The sequence below is a fragment of the Phragmites australis genome, chromosome 5 (assembly GCF_958298935.1).
Source record: "Phragmites australis chromosome 5, lpPhrAust1.1, whole genome shotgun sequence".
NCBI lineage: Eukaryota > Viridiplantae > Streptophyta > Magnoliopsida > Poales > Poaceae > Phragmites > Phragmites australis.
The window spans coordinates 35,581,697-35,601,394 of NC_084925.1; the positions used below are offsets into that span (position 1 = coordinate 35,581,697).

Below are 19,698 nucleotides of genomic sequence, written 5' to 3' on the forward strand. Positions count from 1 at the left end.
AGCGTGTCTCGTTTGTGGTGCAGCACGGTACAAGAGTGACAGTGATGATATTGATGGTGAAGGAGAAGAAAAGGTGTCCCGTGAAGGTGATGTGGTATTCTCCTATAGTCCCCCATTTGGAGCGTTTATTCACGAACAAAAGGCATGCTGAACTAATGTGATGGCACGCCGATGAGCACAAGGATGATGGAATGCTAAGACACCCCACTGATTCTACACAGTGGAGAAATATCGATAGGAAATACAAGAAGCCCTTTGAGAAGATATGAGGAATATAAGATTTGGGTTAAGTACGGATGTGACGAATCCATTCGGTAATATGAGCAGTAGTCATAGCACTTGGCCTGTGACTCTATGTATCTACAACATTCCTCCTTGTTTGTGTATGAAGCGAAAGTATATTATGATACCGGTGCTGATACCAGGGCTGAGGTAACCTGGGAATGATATCGATGTCTACCTGAAACAATTAATGGAAGATCTTGTAATACTGTGGAACGATGGTGTGCAGGTATGGGATGCATACAAACGAGAGAACTTCACGCTACGCGCAATGCTATTCGTAACAATCCAAGATTGGCCAGCCCTTGGTAACCTATCGGGCCAAACAAAGGCTAATGTGCATGCGTGCATTGCTTGGATGAAACAGAGAACTTGTGGCTAAAGAACAGCCGAAAAATGATGTACCTAGGTCATCATAAATTTCTTCACAAGGATCACCTGTGTCGCAGCAACAGAGAGCTTTTGATGGAAAAGTTGAGACTCGATCACCTCCTAAGCATCGCACTGGGAGACAGGTATATGAGATGGTAAAGGGATTTAGGGTTATCCATGGAAAGAGACGCGGGAGTACACTGGTTCCGAAATCTAATCTTAGAGCTCCTATATTCAAAAAGAAATCTGTCTTTATGACTTAGCATATTGGTCGGATTTGGTGGTTCGACACGCAATCGATGTCATGCACATTGAGAAGAACGTGTATGATAGCTTGATTGGTAGATTACTAGACATACCTGGCAAAACAAAGTATACACTCCAAGCACAGAAGGACTTAAAATATTTGAAACTCAGACATGATCTACATCTCAAAGAGATGGAAGAAGGCAACAAATATCTTGGCCTCGCGAGCTACAATCTGAGCAAGGCAGAGAAAATTGCAATATGCAAGTGCTTGCATGAAATCAAAGTTTCATCCGGTTACTCCGCCAACATAAAGAGATTAGTAAACATGAAAGACTTGAAATTAACTAGCATAAAGCCTCATGATTGTCATGTAATGATGATACAGATACATCCAATTGCAATTAGAGGTATTCTACTGTCGAAGGTCCGAAACCCAATCATAAAATTGTGTTCATTTTTCAATGAGATATCACACAAGGCCATCGATTCGACTAAGCTAGATTAGAGGCATCTTCAACCACGGTCATATCATGCTCCGACTCCTTGTTCACTAAAGAAAAGCGCATGCAATGATGAGCATGAGTGAAATACAATAATGCATGCTATAATATGCATATGATGAATTTCCATAAAATATTCCATATAAAGCATGAAAATATTTTTCCTATAGAACAAGTCATAAGAAGACTAGCAAAATTGGTTTCATTCATTTTGGACTTGTATACAATTAGTGGCGAATTAAAGAAGCCTTAACCTAATTAATTCATCTCAGAAATTTAATTAACTATTTCATGGATAGGAATATTTTTAATGGTAGAGGAGGTTATTATGAAACCAACAAAATTGGTTTCATAATTTTTAGAGCTACAGAGAATTTACTATGAATTTTACAAGTTATCAGCACAAAAGAAAAAAAAGGCTGATGAACAGTCAACCCGGATACTCCGGGTACCGGAGTCTCCGGATGATCCTCCGGGATGGGTCCTCTGTTATTTTTTGGCTGGGAGTTGCCCGGACCCTCTGGGTTAACCTGGACTTAACCCGGTTTCTCCGGGTGGCTCCAGAACAGCCCGTTTGAGAGGGGAAAAACTTGGCCAAAATGATTTGCGAACTTCTCCATACCAAAAGGAAATATCTAAGAGCCAATTCAAGGGTTCTAGAACTCACTACCCAACCTAGAAACTCAATTCCTAACTCAAATTCATCCAAATCCTCAAATTAGGTCTAAAGCATCAAAAATATCCAAACTTTACCACCTAGCTCCAAATTCGGATTTTGACCAACCAAATGCATATCCAAGCCAGGAAGCCTAGAGGACTTACCCAAGGTGCTTTGCCAAGGTTAGGGACCGTCGAGAGAAGGAGGAAATGGTGGGAAATTGAAGAACTCCGGTGTTCCTTGAGCTTCAACCAAGAACACCAAAAGACAACAAAATCGGCTCGAATCCTTTGGGAAAATGAAAATAAATTGGAGGAATGGATAGCTTATGAGCTCGTGATCGCAATGGTACCACATGCTTACCTCCACTCCTTCTCTTGAGCTCGGATTTGAGGGAGGAAGAGAGAGCTTGAGAGGGAGAAAGGGGGCATCAGCTCCTTGCTTCTTTGGCCGGTTGAGCACGGGAGAGGCAGTGGTGAGTGAGCAGGTGGGTGGGCTGCTGCCTAGGAGGGAGAGAGAGAGGTGGTTGGCCCACCGAGTCGGGTCCACGTGATAGAGAAAGGAGTCCACTCTAACTGCGAATTCTATTCTTTTCTCTCCCAAATTTCTTTCTCTTTATCCAATTGACTCAAAGCGAAGTACTCTAGTGTATAAAAATATTTCACCTCAAATTTAATTATCACGCTAATGACACATGATTAAGCTTAATCACACGATTATAGAATTTGGGACGTGACACTGTTCTCTGTCCTCCTTGACACCGTCATCCTCCTCCCCGACGCCGACCCCGTCCTCAGTCCCCAACACCGCCTTCCTCTACACAGCCACCCTATCCCCGAGGCTGCGTTCCTCCACGCGGTCGTCCCTGTCGCAGTCATCCCCGAGCTCCAATACATCATCACGGTGAGTACTCCACCGCTCGACATCTCCCTCCACCTCCCAAACGATGTTTGTGGTTGCTGCGAAGTGATAGGTACTATGAGGTTAATGGTTGATTTGGTAATTGAGTTCTAGTTTCACCACTGGGTGGTTTAGTCAATTGAAATTGAGCCGAGTGAGCTCGGTTTTGGTGTTTAGAACTTTGGTGCTCAAGCAATCGATTGGTGGTGGTGATGTGTTGGAGGTGCTTATTGACTGTATTGATTTTGCCTTTAGTCGAATTACACTGTGAGTATTTTGGTTTTCTCCTCCCTTTCATTTCTACTCTCTGGACGGCTTGGTGATATGCTATGTGATGATCAAATGGAACACTGAGTTTGGGCTAGATGTCTAAGTGCAATAGGTGTTAAATCTGTTTGTTCTCTGTTGTTGGATCAGCACAGATTGCCCTGATAGTAGTGGTGCATTCCATTGTTCAGTCCCTGTGCTTATTGTTGGTAATCTGTACATTTCCAGTTAGGCTTGATTCCTTGACTACGAGCTGTTGTATTTGTTGATTCAATTACTCTTGTTTTGATTGAATTCTGGAAGAGCAAGAAAATCTTTGGTACTGCTCTGATATTCTGCTACTCGATTAGTATTTGTTTCTCAAAGAGTAATCCTCTCCTTATCAGCTATTATGTCCAACAGCATTATCCAGGAAGAAAGCTCAATTTCAGAGAATATTTTTTTCAGTTTTACATCTAGTTGTGATCTTAGCTTCTAGCCCAGCTTGTGATGTGTCAAATGGACAATTAGGGAGCAGGATATCGTAGTCCTGGGGCCAATTGTTATATTTATCTGAGAGTAATTTTATTCAATCATCCATATGCTATTCAGTTCATTATCTTGCTTGATGGGAGATGGTTTTGCTTCTGTACTTATGGCACTTATGTGTATGTTCATGTTCAATGCATATGAACTACTTTGTTTCTTTATTTTTATATTCAGGTGGTCCTCAAGCATATTTTGCAGTCGCGAATGATGAAAGGAGATAACTATTTACCATACATATGACTTCAAAGCTCGACTAGGATGGTTATTACACATGCACCTTGCACGTCTTGTCACTATCCCAGTCGAGCTTACAATCGTATATAATTATCTCCATAATCTGATGCAGATCAATCAAATAATAGACTCTTTGTTGGATGGTGGTTGCATATGATGGTGGTGACTGATTTTTGTTTTTGTTTATTGCTTTTCTTCTTACACCCTAATGTATAGATACTGATGCTATGCTTATTTTCGTACTGATCAATGCACCCTAATGTATAGATATTGATGCTATGCTTATTTTTTATATCATTCTCTCTATGGAGAAGCAAACATTTCTTTTGAAATACAATAAAATAGTGGCGATGATGATATGTCTCGAGGCCGTATTTCTTTATTACTTCTAGGACTTCAGTACTGATTTTGCGGCTTTGGAGGGGAAGCATTCTTCTCAAGTCAGCACTTATATGCCAGTAAAAGAAAATTGTTTAGGCCAACCGCAGATAGGAAGTCTAACTCGTCTTGAGAGAAGCTGCTCTCTGAACTAGTAGGATTGGCACATAAATGCATACTTGCGAAGAATGCTTTCTCTCTGAACATGTAATCAATATTGAAGTCCTAATAAGACCATTTGCTAGAGCCACTGAGCCTAATAATTTTTTGCAAGAATATTCTTTGGTGTTAGGGTGGTTTGTAGTATATCATTTTTCAATATTCTCTGAAATTTTGGATTGCTATGACATGCTATGTTGTTCATCGTGCTATGACCTGGTTCTACGATATGCCACCGGTATGTCAATGACATGTGGGATCAGGTCCCACTTGTTATTCTCACAATGGATGGTATATCGTAGAACCAAGCAAAGGCGATGGCCATTGCCCTCAGTGGCTACTCACATGCTCATCTCCTCCGCCTTAGGTGCACAACAACAAGACTTGTAGCAGGAAGGCTAGGAATAAAAGAGGAAGGAAGGGAGGGAGAGGAAGAAAGCACGAGAGGAGGGGACGCCCCCGCCGTCCTTGGTGGCAGTTGGAGAGGAGTTGTAGGAAGGGTGGGTTTGACTGGACGATGGGGAACCTCCCTCTGCCTACGCTCGATATGGGAGGGAGGAAATAACAGGCAAGCTAGCTTGCAATCCACATTACTCTGTACATCACGTGCATACGATAGACAACACATTCGCCCAACTCAATAGACATAAACATGATTGAAAATATAGGTACGCAACAAAACCAACCATAAGAACAAAATTTTTGCGATTCTCTTTCAAAACACAAATGTGGATTATACACAACAACATATCATGTCAAGAAGTCTCGAGTCCTGAGCCTCTTGGGAAACAACTAATTATTGTACAGATACTCAACAGGATGTAACATATGTTAGGATATATGAGCTTTGGTCTACTTTATTTTGAGGAAAATTCCTAATAAATCTCAAATAAAGGCCCACTAAGAAAATGGAAGTAGTAGGTTTAGTCACACATTGCTAGTGGAGGTAGAGAGAGATCAACTTATAAAGAATTGTATCCTCCACCACCTTAGCACATATGGATAGGAGGACTAGAAGACCACACAAGCTTGCTCACTTGCCTCTTCTAGCCAGACTAACCTAGGGCCTGGACACGAGCGCATGCAGGAGCATGTGATGCTTCCATTTTGCAATTTCATTTTCTTTGTTGTGTTGGAAAATAATCCGTGGTTATATACAAAGATTGTGTCGATTAAGAATCTGATCGTAGCGCGTAATCGAGTCAGATCATGACACGTCTCAACCACAAGGCTTTCTCTATATATACATATCTATCAGCCATCGCCATAAAAGACACACAATTTACAGTTTTGTCTCTATCTCTCTATTGCACCAACAAGCACCAGTACTTGGGATAGAATGTCTCTGGAGTCTGTTGTCCTTAGGATCCTGCACCAAGAGATAGCGAATAAGGTTTTTCAGAAGCGCTCCATGTGACTGCTCATGATCTACTTCCTCGTTTCCATCGACTGCTCATGGTTTGCATCATGTTCGTCATCATCTTCTGCATCATCATCACGGGAGCTTCTACATCTCTCATTGTCGATCGGTATATTTTCTATGATTAAAATTGTTTTAATCATGTTTGTCATGTTGAACAGTATTATTCAGTTCGTGTTGTTGAATATATTAGAGATGTATAGTCTTGTTACATACATGTCTGGTTTATACTCTTATTGTACAACAATGATGGTATGTCAGTTTATGTTTATCATTTATCTAGGAATTAAATTAAATCTAAATGTGTGCTTTTATCCAATAATCCAAAAAAATTATTGTAGGCACTTTGATTTAACGATGGCTGGTTTTGCTGACGCACTGAGGTCGGACAAGTTTACTGGTATGCATTTTAAAAGATAGCAAATCAAAGCCACTCTGTGAATTACTGCTATGAATGCCTACTCGGTTACATCTAGCAGTCCTGAAGGAACTCTTACCTCTGAACAAAAGAATAAGGTTGAGGATTCTAGCACACTTCTTGTAGGGTGCATTTTTAGCGTTCTTGTCAATTGTCTCTATGATGTGTATATGCACATAAAGAATACAAAGAAGTTGTGGGATCCAATGAATACTAAATTTGGTGCATCAAATGTAGGCAATAAATTGTATATCGCGGAGTAATATCTTAACTACAAGATGGCTAATAATCAATTTATAGTCGAGCAGGCTCATGACATACAATGCATTATAAAGGAACTTGAACTCCTTAAGTGTCCATTACATGAAAAGTTTGTGGCTAGAGGCATCATCGCTAAATTACCTCATTCATGGAGGCTCAAAAACATAAGAGGTAAGAAATCTCTATTGAGAATTTAATAACGCATCTTGACATTGAGGAGAGAGATTAGGCTAAGGATGTGCATGCCTAAGGAGGCAAGGGACAGTCTAACACCAATGTGATGCAACAATCCTCTAACAACAAGTTCAAAGGAAAAAATGGCAAGGTTAAACAAACCACTACCTCGAGAAGAAGATGAACATAGATGATAAACCTTGCCATTTTCACTCTTAGTGATGTTGCAGTCTCATGAAAGTTAAAACATGTTTATACCACAAAGGTTATAGTGATTCAATCTGGATATCTGATGCTGATGAGATTAAGGCTATAAAAGAATACATATTCACTCTTAGTGATGCTACTGTCTAATGAAGATCTTACAAACAGATTATATTGAAGAGGTCAACCATGGAAGCAAAACTTATATTGTTAGATGCAGCCACTGTACGCTAGAATGGTGACATGAGCTCTTGATGGATTTACCAGTGATTTGAAAAATCAATACTGACTATCTTTATGAACAATGAGAATAAAACAGTTATTGTCAAAGTGAACAATTTTAAGGACAACATAAAGTCATCAAGACATGTAAAAAAAGATTAAAATCTGTCAGAAAATTGAGAAACTACGGAATAATAGCCTTGGATTATATCCAAACAACTAAGAACCTAGCAGATCCCTTTACAAACAGGTTATCACAAAATATGATAGATAATACATCGAAGGATATAGGTATGAGATCCATGTGAGTTATATTATAGTGGTGACTTAAACTATATGATTGGAGATCCTGTGAATTAGGATATGGGAAGATTAAGCTATTAGTTAACTGAAGGAGAGTACTATACAATCCACTCTAGTGAATATGCAATACTCTCAGAATCTATAAGATGGTTTAGATATTGCCTTAATATGTACTATTGGCTTTAGTTAGCAAAGATGCTATTATTCAGAGCATTCTTAAAAAACACTTATATGAGCCTGATTGTTGGTTGTGGTCTGTGAGACTTGGATAAGCGTATGAAGAGACTAAGGAGTATGACTTATATATTCCACCCGAGGGGTAGCCTATTGGCAGCAAAAAATCATAGCTCTAAGTAAAACTTGTTTATACAAAACATGTAATTCAAAGTCATAGTCCATTATTCAAGTTGTGAATAAGTATAACTTTTAAGTTCAATTTAGAGGTTCAATCCAACATGTCTTTATTAAAACACTAGTATATTAAACTGTTTACTGTCAATCCAGACGTAACATGAACCTCTTGGAAAGCAACAATTTACTCTACAGGTAATCAACATGACGTAACATGAACAATTATTGTATCACAAATCACTATCAATCCATCCTTCGTCCATGAACTGTCCAAATTCTCTAGCGGTACGAACTTCATGCCGATTGGTGGCCATCCTCCGTCCATGAACTGTCCAAATTCTCTAGCTTCCAGGTACGAACTTCATGCAGATTGGTGGCTTGATCTTGGCAAGAGCAAGCAGGGACGAAGGGAACGTCCATATGCCATCTCCACAGATCAAACCGGATGCAACTGCAGGCACCATGAACGCAGCCTCCTTCCTGTTCATCTTGTTCCACACAAAGACCACCAAACTCCCAACGCACATATCGATAGCAAAGCTCCCACCCACAAGGAATGGCACGGCCATCGCCATTGGGAGGGGCACGAACTTTGCATACCTGTGTGGCAGGATATCCCTAGCAACACTCAAGATCAATGCGAATGCGAAAAATCCAGCGGAGAGTGAAAGGCAATGCCTCGGCAACGCTGAGAAGCCCTCCACACCAAGGATCGCCATGTTACGGTAGATCAGCGCATATGGCGCCTTCCAGTAACCATTCGGGTTTCCAATATCAAACGCCTTGTAGAAGAGCAAGAACGTGAGAGGTGAGACAATGCAGCCCATGGCTGTCCCAATAAATTGTGCCACGAGCAAGGATCTCGGCGATGTCAAAGTCAGATGGCCCGTCTTGAAGTCGTGCATCAGATCGGCAGATGCCATCACAAGCTGCTTCACCATCGTACCTCCAACAAGGCCGGCGATAACACCGTTGTCCTTGCCAGCCCAGGCTGCAAAGATGAAGAGCGCGATCTTGCCGTAGTTGTAGGCCATGTTGATGTCGGTGAGCCCTGTTCCGTAGGAATTGGAGAACCCAAGCAGAGGGGCGAGGACGTAGGCGACAATAACGTAGTACCACTTGATCTGCCGGAACATCATCGGTATGGTGATCACAGAAATGATGCTTAACAGTGCATATCCGGTATACGCTGCCCAGGAGGGAACAGAGCCCCCATGGAAGACCTCATCGCGTTGTAGATCGTCAAGTGCGACCATGTCATCCCCATTTGCCACTGTGCACTCAATAACAACAAGTTAATTTTTGAAGTAATGAAAGATAGAGAAGTCATGCGCTAGAATTGAGTTTGTAGCATTTTCCTTTCCTCACCTCTGTTGCTAGCACGTTTGCGGTTTAGTCGTTCATTAAGGCTCCTAACAGTGACACCAAGGACTTTAAAGAAGTGGTACAGACCGTCTCCCATGATCAGAGCTATACAAAGGAAGGCCTGGAAGGCAAAAAAAATTGAGATTTAGTGACATACGCATATTTGTGACTTCAACAATTTATCTAGGAAAATATCTAAATTACTCCACTAAATTATTTCTGGTATCCCGATAACTCCCGAATTTTAAAACCGTTTATTTAATACCCCTGAACTTTAAATACCGAATCACATAACCCTTTAAGTGATTTGCAACAACGATTTTACTAACGTGGCGGCGGTTTTGCTGATTGAGTAGTCTCTTTTCCGCTCCCCTCTCTCTCTCTAATCCTCTCTCTTCTTATCTCTCTTTGCTCCTCTCTCGTCGATGCTGCTCTACGCCACCGACGAGATCGGGCTTGCCCTCTTGCCAGAGGAGCCCCACCCTATCCACATCTCCATTGCCCACTTCGCCTTATCCCCTCACCCCGGCTCCCTCTACTCCCTCTCTCTCAGCCGTCATTTTTCCCTATTGTGCCAGAGCAGCAGCAGCGGCAAGTCGAGTTCGCCCACTGCCTTCCTCAGCTCCTCCGTCGAAGCCATCACCGCATGGAGAGGCACCTGGAGCTCCTTGTTCCATTCCTGGCCTCAGACCCCACTCTCTCGTTGTAGAGGCCGAAATCGAGGCCCTTCTCTGACTCTGGCCTTAGGAAAACACCGCCGCCACTGTTGATTTCTTCCTCCTCCAATGAGCCATCGGCCTATTCCCCTCTCCGACATCTTCCTCGCTCTATGGCGCACCCCCTTTGACCGCTTCTCATCATAGGTCCACCTGCACCTGGGCCGGAATTGATGTTTTCTCTGCCGCTAAGGTCCGTCGCCCGCTGTGAAGCACCTCACCGCCACTGGCCTACTCTAGCACCTCTCTGTCCGAGCCGAGACCGTGAAGAGCTCTGTCGTGACCCCAAGAAGCTAGAGCACGGGCCCCATTGGCTCTGGCCCATTACTAGCCTAGACATCCACTGGAGCCGAGCGTTGTTGCGCCATTCGGCTCGCCGGCGGCCAGGTTTCAATTGTGCCCACCGGCTACCGAGCACCTATGTGAGTTCACCATCATGCACTATAGTTCCAGGTGCAGCTTCTCGAGCTCACACTCCCTTCCTAGCTCGGTCACGCCTACAGCCAACCCACCCCCCCCCCCTCGTGCTCCATTGCTCGCTCGCGCAAATGACGCTCGCACGCGCTGGCCCAACCTATGCTACCATCGAGCTGACCCGGCTGGCCTCCTTCCTCTCCGACGCCGCTTCCCCTCTCTATCCTCCCTTCTACCGTCATGGACTCCCGTGCCACCGTCCCGCACCGTGCGCGCAGCCCCGCCATCATGCCACGCGTCGTCCCTTCGCGCTCGACCGAGAAGCCTGCCACCGAGCCCTCTCCTTTGACTGGAGAGAGAGATAACGTGGTAGCCACGTGGCAAAAATAGGTGATGTAGCAGCTACGTCATCAAAACCGCTGTCGCAAACCCCTCCAGGAGTTATATGATCTAGTATTTAAAGTTCAGAGGGGTTAGATGAATAGTTTTAAAGTTCGGCGGGTTATCCAAACAACAGGAATAGTTTTGAGGAGTAATTTGAACTTTTTACTTTTATCTATCTTAGAAACCACACGAGATAGACTATTTCTTATAGTTGCTTACCAGTCCTGTGCTGGTCCACTGGAAACTTGTATCCAGACGTGTTTTTTGGGGTTTGATAGTTTTTCTTTACGGAAAATTGGGAGACACGGGTCTCCAATATCTAAAAGTTATAGTAACCAACGAGCAAAAGAAGAGTTTATCAAAAGAGAGACCTTGTAACCGTATAGGCTTTTCATGCTGCTTTCTGGTATATTTGCAGGATACCAATCCCCTTTTTGTTTGCTGATGAGTGGCCACAATATCCCCCATGACAAGATCGCACCAATGAGGGTGGAGATGTTCACAAGGTGCGAACAAATCATCCCCGCACCAACATACGTGAGGCTACAGTCGAAGAAGAATCTAACAGCCGAAGGAATTGAGAATTAGATAGCATCACATGCTGCAAATTATTGGGATCTTTGGTGAATAATTATCAAAAATTGTATATTTACGTTTGTTTCCATGCCTTCAGACCGAATGTAGGGAACTGAACAAATCCACAAACATCGCCTCCTGTGTAGAACCATTGGAAGAAACTCCATACGAAGCTGAGCCCAAAGTATCTTAGGAAGCCACGGACTTGCATCCTGTCGTTGAAAGTAAAATAAATTCACTTGGGTCTAATAGTCATTGAGGGATGCTTGAGCCAAACGACGGTCTAAAAATGAGCATAAGAGAGGTGGGGCGATGATATCCATACTTTGCATTCTTGTCTCCTCGCTTAGTGTGGAAACCGTTTATGAGAACAGCTGTTGCAGTTCCACTTGGGTAAGTTAACTTGTAGTCGATGACCAAAACCTGAAAATATCATGTAAAATGTGTAGCATTGATAAATGAATACTAGATAGGATTTTCTAGTGCATAACACCATTCTTCATATTGGTAGCATAATCTACTGTTTGATTTGTAAACATTGTAGCTACTACCAAAAGTCTAGAACCTTGGGCCATTTTGGGTCAGTCGCAAAAGAAAAAGATTATATCTGGGCCTTCAAACTTCAGCTTCTGTTGGGCCTATTTTGCGTCCTCTAATGACAGGCCTCGTCACCTTAGTCGTTGAAAGGACCCAACTCCCAAGTGGCTTAATAACACTCTGAAGAAGGAAAATCCCCTTGGAATCATCAGTTTTTTCAAGCACTTGAAAGGTAGCAAAAACTGTTATTCTATAAGAGAAATACATAGTTACCTACTTTTACAATTTTCACCTTAGTTAAGGCCTCTTAGCTTGTTGTGTTTCAATGTATAATCTAGCTAATACTCATGGCACCGTACGTGTTTTCGAAAATACCAATTTTCGTACCGTTGACTAGGAGTCGGGAAACAAGAAGCGGCTGTGAATGTGATCCATCGCGAGGGATACTGAGCCGAATTTTTGGAAATTCATCCTTGCAACACGTCGTGGTGGAAAAACATGGGAGATAAAGAGAAAGAAAAATGACACCTTTCTGAGGGGGATCAAGCTTAGGAGGCCCGCGAAGCTGATCGACGCGAGGAATGCAGCCATCCAGCCAAATCCAGGGTCCTTGTAGCTCCCCGGCACGTTGGCCGGCGAGTTCCCGGCCAGCTCGTACGTCTTTTTGTCCAGGCCCAGCAACGTCGACCCGAACCCACCTGCATGAGCACGAATCGGTCAACGGCTGTCACGACATCTCGCATGGAGAGATGCGCCGCGCGCGCGCGCGCGTGCACTGAGCATCTGACCGCCGAACGCGATGGTGTAGCATGCGACGGCGCAGGTCTCGACGACGGTGTTCTCCTGGCGCGTGAAGGGCCGGTGCGCCACGCCGAGGCGCTCCAGCACGCGCGTCCACCCGCGGAGCCCGAGGAAGGCCAGCAGCGCGGCGGAGACGTTGAGCGTGGGCACCAGCCCCGTGGTGAGCGCGATCTTCATGACGATGACGGTGTAGATGAACCCGACCAGCAGCGCCACCACCATGCCCCGCACGGTCACCTGCTCGCGCCACGGCAGCACGCACTCCTCACGCGCCGCCGCGGGGTCAGATTCCATGTCCCCGGGCCCGGGCTCGTGCTTCTCGATCTCATCGTCTGCGACACCGCCGCGCGCGCGGTCCACGACGTCCATGGTAGCGTTGCTCCTCTGCCTCCTCGGCTGCACGAAGCCAACGGAAGTGCAGAAGCTGATCTCTAGAAGTGCAACCCCAGGGAGGTGAGTTGCAAACAGATGTTGATATTGCGATGCTAATAGTAACCGAGGTTTATATAGACAAAACCTTGTCGAATGTCAACTCTTTTAGAAAAAAAAAATCGAACTCATTTTCTTGCATCCAAGTATATTTTTTTCTCATCTCTGTATGAATAGTGTAAGCGAGTTTCTCCCATCTACTCTCCTACATCCAAATCATATGGTTCATCCCCCATATAGCCATTACACCTCTCTAGCGACCAAGGGGCGACTCGCCAGTCCCCTCCATCTCCAGCCCCAGATCCCTTCTTCTTCCTCACCAAACCTTAGATCCACCTAGCTTTCTTCCTCATCCCTCTCCCTCGTCACAGATACCCTGGTTTTTGTCACGTTTCTGCACAGTGGAAGGAGGCTCGGAGCCCTCTCTCCCTCAGTAAGATGCAGATCTACACAGTTTGCTATCCAGTGAGCGAATTCTTCTCGTCCCTGATCATGTTACTGCTGAGACTCACCTCTCTGCCTCCAATCACCCGCATGATGGCGGTCATTCAGCACGTGGTTCGACGCGGGGTTCTGGGACCATGCGTGCAGCACGGAACAGTGGCTTACCCCTTCCTTCTGAGAAAGAATTCAGAGCTCCATGTCGGACCTTTCACTGCTCCGTGGAGAGCCAGATGCAGCCAGGGCTAGCTCTCCATGACTTTGCAACAGGGAGCAGCTCCTTGATGCGACAGGACAGGCTTTCCTCTGGTAAGGAACGAGATCTCCTCAAGATCTACTTTGTCTTCAATTTGACCTCAATGCTGGTTCTCCATCGGTATACTTTCAGTTGTCAGAGTTTGCCAACTCAGATATTCAGCTCAGCACAAAATCCGACTGGCATTCAAGCGGCAAGGGACTTCAGCAGCCTTGTCAGCCTCCCAGAGTGGTTTCCCCCTCTGCGCAAACCGCTGCTGCGGACGCTCAAGAGGCTCGAGGCAAGCCCGCAGTGGTCATTGATGAGGAATGGAGTTTGGTCCGTCCGCAGTTTTGGTGGAGAAGGCCAGGGCTTCATTAATTTCCGTGTCCTACGGTTGGTAATTCTCTTAATGTAGAGGAGAAGCATTGCATGAAGAAGAATTTCCTCATGAGAGTTCAAGGGAAATGCCTTAACTGCTTCTCCACGGCTCATAGAGTGGCCATTTGCCATGAACCTCCTCGATGTTGGAAGTGTAAGAGATCTAGTCACAGGTCCTTTGATTGCCTCGATAGAGCTCCAACTCTGCCCAACTCTGCTACTCCATCCTTCACAAGATCTAGTTCCCCCCAGTCGCAAGTTCCAACTCCACCAACTCAGGTCCAGCAAAAGCCCCAGCTCCACCTAGCTCTATTACTCAACACCTCCTCCTTTCTCCTTCGCCTAGCTCAAGTCCAGCCAAGGAGCAACCACCCCTCTCCTACAAAGACGTGCTACTTCGCTCCACCTCTCTATCTTCTCGTCAGCCCGCTCCCCAGTGCCCTGTTAACCTTCAAGAAACCATGGCCACCTTCCCAGGAGACCCCGTTGCCAGGCCTCTCAAGACTGACGTGGTTATCTCTGCCACTGGAGCGGTGACGCGCAGGATGGAGCAGCCTCAGGATTGGGTTGCGGTGTGCAGGCTGGCTGGGACCAGGCTAGACACAAATGAGTACGTCCTTGCCGACGCGCTCGCGGTGGAGTTTGGTGTTGCTGTGCACGAGTGCCAAGTAGTCACGCATCATCTGGAGGATTTCCTCATCGTGTTCAGCAACCGCCGCAAGCGTGATGAAGTGGTCTCCTCGCGTAGCTTGATGTACCGTGGGAGGGATTTCCGCTTCGCCAACTGAAGTGTGCAGAGATATGCTGATGGAACTCTTTTCAATTTCTATGTCCGTCTGAGGATCGAAGGTCTTCCAGCCCATTGCTTCTTTGAAGAAGTTGTGGCTCATATCATAGGTGCGCATTACACCATCCACTGCATGGAGGAACGCTCGTGAAGAAGGGAGAGAACAAGAACTTATGACCTTTTGGCGTGGTGCAGGAACCCGAGCCAGATTCCTCGTATCGTCTAGCTCACTATTTTGGAAGGTGACCGAGAGCTACCCTTGATCGAGATACCTCTGCCTCAGGTGGAGATCCACTACGATGAGCCATCGGGCCTAAAAAAGGGCCAATCCTATCGGTGCTTCATCCACCTGGAGGTAGTGTACGACCTTGCCTTCCTCACTGACACCCCACCGAGGGAGACCAACGGCTCAAGACGGGAACGCATCCTGAACTGGACTATGGCTCTCCTAATGGAGGCGTGGTCACTCCTCTCACCCCGCTATCAAGGTCATGCCGCAACGACGGTGGCCCTCGGTGGGGCCGCAATGATGATGCTGATGAAGACCGTGCCAAACGGGGGGCACGGAGGCATCGCAGTCATTCCCTCTGGTCCCAGATTTTCAGGCCTTATCGGGACTCGAGGGATTTCATCAGAGGCCATGTCGATCGGGGCAACCAAGGACGTTGTCAGGATGGATTCGACCTTCATCGACATGGGCCCCCGTCCCCCCGGCACAGCCTAGTGCACAATCATCGCAGGCCGATAGGTGCCACCATAAAGTCTACTACCAGGAAAGTGTGTTTTGTGTCTCCCATCGTAACTTTCCTCAACTGTGCTATAGGTGGATAGAAAGAGTCAACGCCGCTCCACCTCTGGATGTTTTGTTTATGCTGGGCATGCAGGACCACACCCCAGTTGTTTTTTTACCCCATGCTTGAGGAATTATATATGTTGCCGGAGTCTACAGGTTGTTTGGTTCTTCATCCGAGCCTCAACAGCAACACAGTGGTCGCTCTGTCTGATGATCAGCTCCAGATGCCTTCACCAAACCACGCGAGTTCACAGGAAGAAAGTGATGCCTTTGCCTCTACACCAGCAGAGCTCTAGGCCCTGAAATAATTGCTCTAGCCAACCTCATCGCCACCCATCGGCAGCGAACCAAGCTTATGTTCCCCCGCGAACCTCGGTGGTCCTAACATGACATAGGTACACACCTTGTTTTAGCACATGGACTCTGCACCTCAGGGCGAAGTGGTGCAGTCGCAGGCGAACTTCATCAACACACCACCAAGCCTTCCACAACAAGAGACAGAGGTACAGACCTTCATCAATAGTGTCACTCAGCCTCTCCCATCACACATCCTCCTTAATTCTCTGGTCACAAACCAAGCCACAGCTTTTGCTGCTAATCCTGTGTCGCCACAACCATCTAGAAGAAGTGACCGACTTGCAAAAAAGACCACACCCAGAAAAGACCAGATGCAAATGGCCAAAGATGTCCTGGCAAAGAAGCTTGGGGCCCTCTCACCATCTATAAAATCCATCTCTAACCTTCGAGCATCTTATAAGCAGCGTTTTGTGCAACAATTATTCAAGGATGCGATCGAAGTCATCCATGTGCTGGTGGACAAAGGTCTACAGCAACAGAAGAAGAAGAATGGCGACAGGGTTGCCCCTGTCCCAGCGCCTGTTTGGGAGGTTGACAAGGCATGATGCAGACTACCAGCTCAAGTCCAAGTCACCAATCATTGTTCTCCATCATGTCATGCTTGTTGATCTGTTATGTTACCTCCTAGTTGCTGTTGTTTTCCGCTCTATCATCCACTAGGCCGTGCTCTAGTCGTCACCATGATTGTGATGTTGCTACCAAACTGTATACCTACTGCTCTCCATACTGGGTTGTCAACCATGCCTAGGTGCTTAGGAGGGCTCCCTCAGGCGGCCGTCCCACCAGTGTAAACTCAGTGTGTCTGCAAAACACTACTAGTCAAGTTGCTTTGCTTATCACTGATGTCGCAACGTAATTATAGCATACTGTGTTGGAATGTCCGTGGCCTTAATGCAGCTGCCAAGAGATCAAGCGTCCAGATCCTGGTCAGCTCGCACGGCGCAATGATAGTTTGCCTCCAAGAAACAAAGATCCACTCTTGGAATAACCAGCTCATTGTAGAGACCCTTAGCCCTGATTTCTCGGACAACTTTGCTGAGCTTCCTGCACAAGGTACTAGTGGAGGTATTCTGCTTGCATGTAACCACAATATTTTCACTCTAACAGATCAGCACAGGACTGACCACACCATATCAGGTACCATTACTATGTTAGCAAACAACAACTCATGGTTCCTTACCACAGTCTGCGGTCCCTAGTCCAATCACAAAAAGATTGAATTTATGCAAGAGCTTACATTGCTGAAAAACTCGATGCGGACATAATGGCTAATTGTGGCGGACTTTAACCTCATATGTAGCACGGCTGACAAGAGTAACTCCAAACTTAACCTACCTATGGTGCGCCATTTCAGAAGGCTGATAGATGACCTGCAGCTTAGAGATTTAGACCTTCATGGCCACAATTTCACCTAGAGCAATGAACAAGTTCGCCCAACCCAAACGAGGATTGATAGAATGATGGCCAGCCCAGAGTGGGACCTTCGCTTCCTAGTGTCGTATCTACAAGCCCTTTCCTCCAGCGAATCAGACTACATAGCTCTCTTCTTGGCTGGAGTAGAGTCTGCTTTCCATTTTGAATCCTTCTAGGTCACCATTCTTGGTTTCCTTGAGACAGTTCAAGAGGCCTGGGCTCAACCGGTGCTAGTCTTCGATGCAATTCAGAGATTCCATGTGAAGTTAAACCGGACGGCCAAGGCTTTAAATAGAGGGAAAAGGGAAAATATTGGAGACCTTAGGCTAAGGATGGCAATTGCACACGAGGTTACTCTCAGGTTGGATTCAGCGCAGGAAGCTCAACTGCTCTCTGATGAGGAGATGGAACTAAAGAAGAACCTAAAAAAGAAGCTTACGGGCCTAGCGGCCTTGGAGAAGTGCAGAGCCAGACAACACTACAAATGGGTTCACATTAAAAAAATCAGATGCAACCACAAAATTCTTTCACATTAAGGTGAATGCTCGTAGACACAAGAAATACATCCAGGCCCTCCACTATGACGGCAGAGTGGCTATAACCCATAGTGACAAAGAGGCCATGCTACATGATCACTTCGTAAACCATCTGAGCACCAACAAACCGAGGCTCCTGGCCTTAGACTGGATAGCTCTAGGCTACCAGCAGAGAGATTTGTCCTAGTTGGAATCACCTTTCAGTGAGCGAGAGCTTCTTAACACTATAAATTTGATTCACCCCGAAAAGGCCCCAGGCCCTGATGGGTATATCGGCCTATTCTACAAAAAAATGCTGAAACATAATCAAAGAAGACCTTATGGATACGGCCAATGTGTTCTCCAATTTGGGCTATGACAAACTGCACCTAGTGAACTCTACAAATGTGATTCTCCTCCCCAAAAAAATCAGCATCAATTTTGGTTATAGATTACCGCCCTATCAGTCTCATTAGCAGCCTATCTAAGATCATAACTAAGATGCTTGCTAATAGACTAGCATTGTGCCTTGACGTCCTGGTTTTGAGAGCCCAAAGCGCCTTTATAAAGAAGCGCTTAATCCATGACAACTACTTATATGTGAAGAATGTGATCAAGGAGCTGCACAGAAGAAAACACCCGGCACTATTTTTTAAGTTGGATATATCGAAGGCCTTTGATTCAGTGAGTTAGTCTTACTTGATTAAAGTTTTGCAAAACTTTGGTTTTTGGAGGCAATGGACAAACTGGATCTCGGCAATTCTCGCTACCTCCACTTTGAGGATCTTGCTTAATGGAGTATCGGGGCCCCTGATCACACACGCGCGTGGCCTTCGCCAAGGCAATCCTTTATCACCGATGCTCTTTATTTTGGCTATTGACCCTTTGCAACGAATAATCGCCAAAGCTGCACAACTCCAGCTTCTTAGACCACTTTTGCTGGGACAAACAAAGCTCAGATGTTCGCTTAATGCCGACGATGCCGCCCTCTTCGCAAATCCTGATAGAAATGAGCTGGAAGCATTGATGCAAATCCTGGAAGCATTCGGTAGGTGCTCTGGCCTTGTGTCAAACCTAAGCAAGACAGAGATCTACCCTATCTAAAGCCACGAGTTTCCTCTAGATAATATTCTTCAAGGCTTCCTCGGCAAAATAGTGACCTTCCTGTGTAAATATCTTGGCCTTCCGATCCATACAAGAAAGCTCAAAAGAGTCGATGTCCAGCCCCTCCTTGACAAAATAAGTGATAAACTGCCAAGTTGGCAAGGAAAGTTCTTCTCCCTTGCAGGCCGTGAAACCTTGGTCAAGTCCATGCTGTCAGCGCAACCAAATTATCATCTTATGATCTTACCTCTCCAAAAATGGTTCACAAAGAAAATTGATTGTTTGAGGCACAATTTTCTTTGGCAAGGGGAAGCTCCAGAACATGTTTGAAGGGGTCATTATCTTGTTAATTGGGCATCTGTCACCAAGCCAAAAGAATTAGGAGGTCTTGGTATCCAGGAACTAAACTGTTTTTCAAGGGCCCTCAATTTATGTTGGTTGTGGTACGAGTGGCAGGATGATGATAAACCTTGGAATGGCCTCCCTGTGCCTTGCGATCAAGGAGACAGAGACCTTTTCCATGCTTCAACCATAGTGGATGTTGGCGATGGAGAAAAGGCAAGTTTTTGG

The 19,698-nt window shown here is 45.5% G+C and overlaps 1 protein-coding gene across 1 annotated transcript; it reads right to left on the reverse strand.

The window, feature by feature from the left end:
* Positions 1 to 7,972: 7,972 nt before the first annotated feature.
* Positions 7,973 to 13,163, reverse strand: LOC133919429 (iron-phytosiderophore transporter yellow stripe 1). The gene is made up of 7 exons (XM_062363814.1): positions 12,661 to 13,163; positions 12,401 to 12,570; positions 11,661 to 11,758; positions 11,413 to 11,547; positions 11,131 to 11,320; positions 9,249 to 9,366; positions 7,973 to 9,153 (listed from the first exon to the last, which is right to left on the reverse strand). Exons 1-7 carry the CDS (start codon positions 13,040 to 13,042, stop codon positions 8,222 to 8,224), a joined length of 2,025 nt encoding a protein of 674 aa, XP_062219798.1. The 5' UTR covers positions 13,043 to 13,163; the 3' UTR covers positions 7,973 to 8,221.
* Between the last annotated feature and the right edge of the window lie 6,535 nt (positions 13,164 to 19,698).

Bases quoted from the DNA above. Each gene is read 5' to 3' on its own strand.
- LOC133919429 (XM_062363814.1), bottom strand. From the start codon at position 13,042: ATGGACGTCGTGGACCGCGCGCGCGGCGGTGTCGCAGACGATGAGATC. The intron at 12,571-12,660 runs GTCAGATGCTCA...GTGCTCATGCAG, and splicing joins CTACACCATCGCGTTCGGCG to GTGGGTTCGGGTCGACGTTG. The intron at 11,321-11,412 runs GTAAATATACAA...TTCGGCTGTTAG, and splicing joins CTGAAGGCATGGAAACAAAC to ATTCTTCTTCGACTGTAGCC.